Below are 10000 nucleotides of genomic sequence, written 5' to 3'. Positions count from 1 at the left end.
AGAGAAGAGTCTATCAGCTTTATCCTGAAGGTCAGTGTGTGTTTGTGTGCGTCACTTTTCTCAAAACATCACTGTATCTTTTACTGCTCATGTGTTTCTCTGGATGTGTTTGACTTAGACTTCGCCTTAGACGCTTCTCCTGACGTTTGGAGAAAGAAAACCCGAAAGAGTCACTCGCTCTGACTATAACGTGACGGAGAGTGAACTCAGATCATCTGACGAGAGACTCTAGAAACGCAGAAACTAAACCAGAAAACATTTGAGCTTGAAATAAAACAAGCGTTAACTGTAATACAATTAACAATTTAAGTGTGTGTGTGTGTGTGTGTATATATATGAAGAGTTCAGATGCAAAAGCCTCCAAGTGCATCTGAAATTTTCTTCTAGAATGATCATTTTTATAAAGCTCGTATATATAAGTTCAGTAATTTCACTTAAATGGCAATGACAATTAGAGGCTTTTGTATCTGAACTCTTCATATATTTTTATATATTATTAAATATTTTGTATTACTCTAGTTCCTCATTTTTTATTAGTTTAAGTTAAAATAAACTAAAGCTAATAAATAAAAAACTATATAGGTATAAAGAGACAACAAAATTAATACAAAAATTAAAGTGAAAACAGAACAAAAATAAAATCTAATATTAATAAAACTAGGCTAATATAAAAGTAGACTACTGTATATCAGTGGTTCGTTTTGCTTAAAATAACTAGAAAATAAAAATATATTGATGTTTAAAAACAGCAAAAACTTCTAAAAATGACAAAAATACAACAAAATTGCTAAAACTTAAACAAAAATTAAAGTGAAACAGAAAATATGAAAAATCTAATTCGAAATATGAACAAAAACTATAATAGTAAAACGAATAAATATACAAAAATAAAAATGATATAGACATTTAAAAAAATACAAAAAAATGTCAAAAATACAACAAAATTAAAAAATAAAATAAAATTCAAAACATGAACAAAATTATAATAGTAAAACGAATAAATATAGCAAAATAAAACTATAGCCATTTAAAAACAACAAAAACTAATAAAAATGACAAAAATACAACAAACTAAAATTAAAGTGAAAACAGAAAACATAAAAATAAAATAAAATTCAAAACATAAACAAAACCTATAATAGTAAAACAAATAAATATACCAAAATAAAAACTATATAAACATACTTAAAAACTGCAAAAGTGACAAAAATACAACAAATTTGCTAAAACTTGAACTGAAATGAAAGTGAAAACAGAATATTAAACTCTAACTCAAAGCATGAATAAACTGATGGTAAAGTGACAGATCTGTGTGTGAGAATCAGTGTGAGGAAAAGCACATGATCTGCGGCTCAAACCCAGTTCAAAGTGAATCTGCTGGATTGATGTGATTGTGAACTGTGTGTTTGTGGCTTTTCATTAAGTTACAATCACTGGCATGTGTGAGCGGCTGTTTTCATCGCATTAGTCGGAAAACACACTCCAGTCACTTTCACACTCATGCGCTCACAGTAGAAGTGGGGCGAGTGACCGGACGCTTTCAAAAGCCAAAATAATGTGTTTTTAACATATAATATTATAATATTACACTATAGTACAACTAATAAATATACAACAAATTTATAAAAATTACAAAAATACAACAAAATTACTAAAACTCTAACTAAAATTAAAGTGTAAAAAGAAAATATAAAAAGAAAAGAAAATTCTAAATATGAACAAAAACTATAATAGTAAAACTAATACATATGCAAAAATAAAACAATAGACATATTTTAAAACAACAAAAACTAAAAGTGTAAACAGAAAAAATATAATTCAAAATATGAACAAAAAGCATAATAGTAAAACTAATACATATACAAAAAATAAAAACTACACTGACATACTTAAAAACAACAAAAACTGATAAAAATAACAAAAATACAACAAAACTGCAAAACTTGAACTAAAATGATGTTAAAGTGAAAAAAAATAATAAAATAATTCTAAATATGAACAAAACTATAATAATAAAACGAAGAAATATACAAAAAAATAAAAATGACAAAAATACAACAAAATTACTAAAACTTTAACTAAAATTAAAGTGAAAAAAGAAAATATAAAAAGAAAAGATTCTAAATATGAACAAAAACCATAATAGTAAAACTAATATATGCAAAAAATTTAAACTATATTGACATACTTAAAAACAACAAAAACTGACAAAAATACAACAAAATTGCAAAACTTTAACTAAAATGACTGTGAAGTGAAAAAAATTAAACAAAATAAACATTCTAAATATGAACAAAAACTATAATAGTACAACTAATAAATATACAAAAAACTAATAAAAATTACAAAAATACAACAAAATTACTAAAACTTTAACTAAAATTAAAGTGAAAAAAGAATATATGAAAAGAAAAGACAATTCTAAATATGAACAAAAACTATAATAGTAAAACTAATACATATGCAAAAATAAAACATTTTAAAACAACAAAAATTAAATTAAAGTTAAAAACAGAAGAAAAAAAATCTAATTCAAAATATGAAAAAAAAAATTGCTACAACTTTAACAAACATTAAAGTGAAAACAAGGATTAAAATCTAATTTAAAACATGAATAAACCTTGTATGTGAATGATGGAAAAGTGACAGAGCTGTATGTTATTTTTATTAAAGGCTCTTCCAAAAAAAAAAAAGTGCCTTTTGACAGTTTTAACTGTTAGATCACACTATAAAAGATCATTTATAAGTGCATGTTTTACCTAAAATACTATTTCAGTTTTTATACTTACAAATTTCAATGTTATTTGTGTAATTTACTAGCAATTTCTGAGTGAAATTTGTTTCTACACCCTTTTTTGTGTTACAGACTGGATTTAAAGATCCATATCAAGTGAAAGTTTCCTTGTTTAGTGCTTTTATATGTCAAAGTAAATAGTTTTATCCCAGTATTTTAACATTGATCTCGCCCCACAGACGTCCATACATCAGATTGTAATAAACCCAGAACAGTTTCTCTTTGTTCCTGTCCTGTAGAGACACTGACCCCAGATCTGTTAACAAAAGGAGTCTTTGATCTGCAATGTTGCCCCACAAAACCCACCGGGTCACTCTGTTAATGACGCTCGTATCCTGCCTGCTGATTGGCCGTGGAACCTGTCAATCAAACTCATCCAACAGCTCTCATCTCTCTGATGACCCTGAGTCCCCGGGGTCGAATCGCGTGGCCTATGACCCCAGATCTGCCCAGGGTCGTCCACCGGCGTGTCTCAGGAGGACGTCTATTGAGGGTTTGTTCAAGTACGTGAACACGGTCCTGTCGTGCGTGATCTTCGTGGTGGGAATGCTGGGAAACGCGACGCTTCTGAGGATCATCTACCAAAACAAGACCATGAGGAACGGCCCGAACGCTCTGATCGCCAGCCTGGCCCTCGGGGACCTCGTGTACATCGCCATTGATATTCCCATCAACCTCTACAAGGTAATAATGAGAGAAACACACACACACACACACACACACTCTCACATCCTCTCCATCGACAATCCCATCAACATCTACAAGGTTAAACTTTAAATATTAATATATGAAATAATTATTTTAAAATATACATATATATATATTTATATATCCCCCCTCCCCCAATAAGATTAAAACTGCACATTTTAGAGTGGCCTTTTATTGTGGCCAGCCTAAGGCACACCTGTGCAATAATCGTGCTGTCTAATCAGCATCTTGATATGCCACACCTGTGAGGTGGATGGATTATCTCGGCAAGGGAGAAGTGCTCACTAACACAGATTTAGACAGATTTGTGAACAATATTTGAGAGAAATAGGCCTTTTGTGTACATAGAAAAAGTCTTAGATCTTTGAGTTCAGCACACGCGTTTATAATTTTGTTCAGAGTAGATATATATATATATATATATATATATATATATATATATATATATATACACACACAAAATCTAAAAGTATTTTATAAATAAAATATTCTAATAAATAGTATTACATTTGTCTAATATTTTAAAAACATTGTATACTCATATTTTTATAATTATATATATATGTATATTGTATATATGTATTATTTAAAAATGAGATATATTATTATATAAATACATTCATTATCAAAATTGTAAATATTAATATATAAAATAGTATAAATGTATAAATATATATTATATAATTATATATATTGATATATTATATATCATTTTAACAAAATGTTATTTAGATGCATAAAACAAATATAAGTGCACATTATATGTAATCATCATATTTTGTATTTATAATATTTTAGCATTATATATATATATATACACAATTATATATATACATATATATATATATATATATATATATATATATATATATATATATATATATATATATATATATTAGTTTAAAAATACTTAAAAAATATTTGTGTGTAATTTCAATTGACAAAAAATATAGTTAATAGTATTGTAACTTTAATAATTTTATTTCTAGTTGGTGGTTTATTTCTGAGGTAAACGTGTGCAGCAGTGCGTAAGACAGACTTATTCTGGGACAGTTATCAGAGTAACACTCATCACACGTTCAATCACACACACACTCAGAGATAAAGGCGCTTCAGTGGTTGGTGTTTAAACACCACACAGGTTGTCCAGCGTTTGAAGTGTGTGTGTGTTTCAGCTGCTGGCGATGCGGTGGCCCTTCGACGACAGTGTGTTCGGCCTGTTCCTGTGTAAACTCATGCCGTTCCTGCAGAAAACATCAGTCGGAATCACAGTTCTCAACCTGTGCGCGCTCAGTGTGGACAGGTAACACACACACACACACACACACACACACACACACACACACACACACACACACACACACACACACACACACACGCACACACACACGCACACACACACACACACACACGCACACACACACTCACTCACTCACTCCGAAAAGGTTAAATGGTCCAGAAAACACTTGTGCTGCTCACGGTCAGAAATGAGCGCATTGGAAATGAATGGAGATGAATTTCCTCTAGTGGAAGCGTTTTGTACTGCAGCTAAACACAATCTCACCGAAAGCTCATTTTTTAAAGATATCAACCTCAAATTTAGAACACAAAAAAGTTCTATAACTTCACTTAAAAAGTAATTGTATTTTATGTGCATGTCTTCTTATCTGGTAAAAAATTATCCGCCTCATTTGAGTGCATATGTTTTTAAAGCACTGTTAAAATTTATGCGCATCTTGGCGTTTCCATCCAGCATTTTTTATGCAATGATAACGCAAAATCGGTGGATGGAAACACACATGCTTTTGTTTATTTTACTTAATATGCTGTGCATATTATTGTTTCCTACTTGAGTTAGTAAATTGGTATTGTTCAATAAAAAAATTAAATAAATAAGAAAACAGTAATGGGAAGCTGTAGTAACTTTACACCGTTTACCTCGTGTGTGTTGGAACACTATAGTAACTTTACACCGTTTACCTCGTGTGTGTTTTGGATCGCTATAGTATACTTTACACCGTTACCTCGTGTGTGTTGGAACACTATAGTAACTTTACACCGTTTACCTCGTGTGTGTTTTGGATCGCTATAGTATACTTTACACCGTTACCTCGTGTGTGTTGGATCGCTATAGTATACTTTACACCGTTACCTCGTGTGTGTTGGATCGCTATAGTAACTTTACACCGTTTACCTCGTGTGTGTTTTGGATCGCTATAGTAACTTTACACCGTTACCTCATATGTGTTGGATCGCTATAGTAACTTTACATCGTTTACCTCGTGTGTGTTGAATCTCTGTAGTAACTTTACACCGTTTACTTCGTGTGTGTTGGAACACGATAGTAACTTTACACCGTTTACCTTGTGTGTTTTGGATCGCTATAGTAACTTTACACCGTTACCTCGTGTGTGTTGGATCGCTATAGTAACTTTACATCGTTTACCTCGTGTGTGTTGTAACGCTATAGTAACTTTACACTGTTTACCTTGTGTGTTTTGGATCGCTATAGTAACTTTACACCGTTACCTCGTATGTGTTGGAACACTATAGTAACTTTACATTGTTTACCTCGTGTGTGTTGGATCGCTATAGTATACTTTACATCGTTTACCTCGTGTGTGTTGGATCGCTATAGTATACTTTACATCGTTTACCTCGTGTGTGTTGGATCGCTATAGTAACTTTACATCGTTTACCTCGTGTGTGTTGGATCGCTATAGTAACTTTACATTGTTTACCTCGTGTGTGTTGGAACACTATAGTAACTTTACACCGTTTACCTCGTGTGTGTTGGATCGCTATAGTAACTTTACATCGTTTACCTCGTGTGTGTTGGATCGCTATAGTAACTTTACATCGTTTACCTCGTGTGTGTTGGATCGCTATAGTAACTTTACATCGTTTACCTCGTGTGTGTTGGAACGCTATAGTAATTTTACACCGTTTACCTCGTGTGTGTTGGAACGCTATAGTAACTTTACACCGTTTACCTCGTGTGTGTTGGATCGCTATAGTAACTTTACATCGTTTACCTCGTATGTGTTGGAACACTATAGTAACTTTACATTGTTTACCTCGTGTGTGTTGGAACACTATAGTAACTTTACACCGTTTACCTCGTGTGTGTTGGATCGCTATAGTAACTTTACACCGTTTACCTCGTGTGTGTTGGATCACTATAGTAACTTTACACCGTTACCTCGTATGTGTTGGAACACTATAGTAACTTTACATTGTTTACCTCGTGTGTGTTGGAACACTATAGTAACTTTACACCTTTTACCTTGTGTGTGTTGGAACGCTATAGTAACTTTACACCGTTTACCTCGTGTGTGTTGGAACGCTATAGTAACTTTACACCGTTTACCTTGTGTGTTTTGGATCGCTATAGTAACTTTACACCGTTACCTCGTGTGTGTTGGAACACTATAGTAACTTTACATTGTTTACCTCGTGTGTGTTGGAACACTATAGTAACTTTACACCGTTTACCTTGTGTGTTTTGGATCTCTTTAGTATACTTTACACCGTTACCTTGTGTGTGTTGAAACGCTATAGTAACTTTACACCGTTTACCTCGTGTGTGTTGGAACGCTATAGTAACTTTACACCGTTTACCTCGTGTGTGTTGGAATCCTATAGTAATATTACACAGTTTACCTCATGTGTGTTGGATCGCTATAGTAACTTTACACCGTTTACTTCGTGTGTGTTGGAACGCTTTAGTAACTATACACCGTTACCTCGTGTGTGTTGTGAAGCTGTAGTAACTTTACACCGTTTACTTCGTGTGTGTTGGATCGTTATAGTAACTTTACACCGTTTACCTTGTGTGTTTTGGAACGCTTTAGTAACTTTACACCGTTTACCTTGTGTGTGTGTTGGATCGCTATAGTATACTTTACATCGTTTACCTCGTGTGTGTTGGATCGCTATAGTAACTTTACATCGTTTGCCTCGTGTGTGTTGGAACGCTATAGTAACTTTACACCGTTTACCTCGTGTGTGTTGGAACGCTATAGTAACTTTACACCGTTTACCTTGTGTGTTTTGGATCGCTATAGTAACTTTACACTGTTACCTCGTGTGTGTTGGAACACTATAGTAACTTTACACCGTTACCTCGTGTGTGTTGGAACACTATAGTAACTTTACACCGTTACCTCGTGTGTGTTGGAACGCTATAGTAACTTTACACCGTTTACCTCGTGTGTGTTGGAACGCTATAGTAACTTTACACCGTTTACCTTGTGTGTTTTGGATCGCTATAGTAACTTTACACCGTTACCTCGTGTGTGTTGGAACACTATAGTAACTTTACACCGTTACCTCGTGTGTGTTGGAACACTATAGTAACTTTACATTGTTTACCTCGTGTGTGTTGGAACACTATAGTAACTTTACACCTTTACCTCGTGTGTGTTGGATTGCTATAGTAACTTTACACCGTTACCTCGTGTGTGTTGGAACACTATAGTAACTTTACACCGTTACCTCGTGTGTGTTGGAACACTATAGTAACTTTACATTGTTTACCTCGTGTGTGTTGGATCGCTATAGTAACTTTACATCGTTTACCTCGTGTGTGTTGGAACGCTATAGTAACTTTACATCGTTTACCTCGTGTGTGTTGGAACACTATAGTAACTTTACACCGTTTACCTTGTGTGTTTTGGATCTCTTTAGTATACTTTACACCGTTACCTTGTGTGTGTTGAAACGCTATAGTAACTTTACACCGTTTACCTCGTGTGTGTTGGATCGCTATAGTAACTTTACACCGTTTACCTCGTGTGTGTTGGAACGCTATAGTAACTTTACATCGTTTACCTTGTGTGTTTTGGATCGCTATAGTAACTTTACACCGTTTACCTCGTGTGTGTTGGAACACTATAGTAACTTTACACCGTTTACCTCGTGTGTTTTGGATCGCTATAGTAACTTTACACCGTTTACCTCGTGTGTGTTGGATCGCTATAGTAACTTTACATCGTTTACCTCGTGTGTGTTGGAACACTATAGTAACTTTACACCGTTTACCTTGTGTGTTTTGGATCTCTTTAGTATACTTTACACCGTTACCTTGTGTGTGTTGAAACGCTATAGTAACTTTACACCGTTTACCTCGTGTGTGTTGGATCGCTATAGTAACTTTACATCGTTTACCTCGTGTGTGTTGGAACGCTATAGTAACTTTACATCGTTTACCTCGTGTGTGTTGGAACACTATAGTAACTTTACACCGTTTACCTTGTGTGTTTTGGATCTCTTTAGTATACTTTACACCGTTACCTTGTGTGTGTTGAAACGCTATAGTAACTTTACACCGTTTACCTCGTGTGTGTTGGAACGCTATAGTAACTTTACAACGTTTACCTCGTGTGTGTTGGAACGCTTTAGTAACTATACACCGTTACCTCGTGTGTGTTGTGAAGCTGTAGTAACTTTACACCGTTTACTTTGTGTGTGTTGGATCGTTATAGTAACTTTACACCGTTTACCTTGTGTGTTTTAGAACACTTTAGTAACTTTACACCGTTTACTTCGTGTGTGTTGGAACGCTTTAGTAACTATACACCGTTACCTTGTGTGTGTTGTGAAGCTGTAGTAACTTTACACCGTTTACCTCGTGTGTTTTGGAACGCTATAGTAACTTTACACCATTTACTTCGTGTGTGTTGGAACGCTTTAGTAACTTTACACCGTTTACTTCGTGTGTGTTGGAATGCTAAAGTAACTTTACACCCTTACCTCATGTGTGTTGTGAAGCTGTAGTAACTTTACACCGTTACCTCGTGTGTGTTGCAGGTATCGCGCGGTGGCGTCGTGGAGTCGCGTGCAGGGCGTCGGGATTCCCCTGTTCACGGCGCTGGAGATCGTGTGTATTTGGACGCTGGCGGCAGTGCTGGCGGTTCCGGAGGCCATCGGGTTCAAGATGGTCAGTTTCGAATATAATAACATCACCATCAGAACCTGCATGCTGAAGCCAGAGACGCCCTTCATCACGGTGAGAACAACAACAACCTGTGGACATCACTTCTGTTCATTCACAGATCTTAGATATTCATTATTCCCTCATAAAAAATCCTCAAAGGTTTTCTGACATAAGCGGTTTCATTTTTGAAAGTTGTCAGAAAATTTGTGTGTCAAACAGGAAGCAGTTAAAAGGCACTTTTTGAATATTTTTAAAGACACATGATCAATTGAGTAACTGACACCATTTTCAGATTAGAGAATAATTTTAAAATAATATGTATGAGAAAAATATATACAAGTAAAATATAAAAATAGTATGAATTATGAATACAATATCAAAATAATATTACTTATAAAAATATATTTTATAAACATATGTCTTGTCTATAAATGTAAATAAGATATATAAAATATAATTTAAAATATTGTTTACTTCAATTTAATTTAATATTATATTTAAATATATTTGTTATATAAAAAGTATAATATATAATGAAATATTTGTATTGTGATTGTGTA

General features: G+C 33.7%; 1 protein-coding gene across 2 annotated transcripts in view; it reads left to right on the top strand.

Annotated features, from left to right (window-relative positions):
- Positions 1 to 10000, top strand: part of ednrab (endothelin receptor type Ab) — a 13693-nt gene that overhangs the window by 234 nt on the left and 3459 nt on the right. Inside the window, exons 1-4 of one of the 2 annotated variants that reach the window (XM_081387468.1) lie at positions 1 to 30; positions 3034 to 3478; positions 4678 to 4805; positions 9314 to 9512. The exon at positions 1 to 30 is cut by the window's left edge and continues 234 nt beyond it. In XM_081387468.1, coding sequence (XP_081243594.1) covers positions 3080 to 3478; positions 4678 to 4805; positions 9314 to 9512 — 726 coding nt within the window. In that variant the 5' untranslated portion in view covers positions 1 to 30; positions 3034 to 3079. Of the gene's footprint in view, positions 31 to 3009; positions 3479 to 4677; positions 4806 to 9313; positions 9513 to 10000 lie in introns of both variants that reach the window. The other variant, XM_081387469.1, reaches the window with a different exon arrangement.

Source organism: Scardinius erythrophthalmus (genome assembly GCF_964197995.2).
Source record: "Scardinius erythrophthalmus genome assembly, chromosome: 15".
Taxonomy (NCBI): domain Eukaryota; kingdom Metazoa; phylum Chordata; class Actinopteri; order Cypriniformes; family Leuciscidae; genus Scardinius; species Scardinius erythrophthalmus.
The sequence above is the reverse complement of the archived record's forward strand: the minus strand, read 5'-3'. Positions and strand labels throughout refer to the sequence as shown.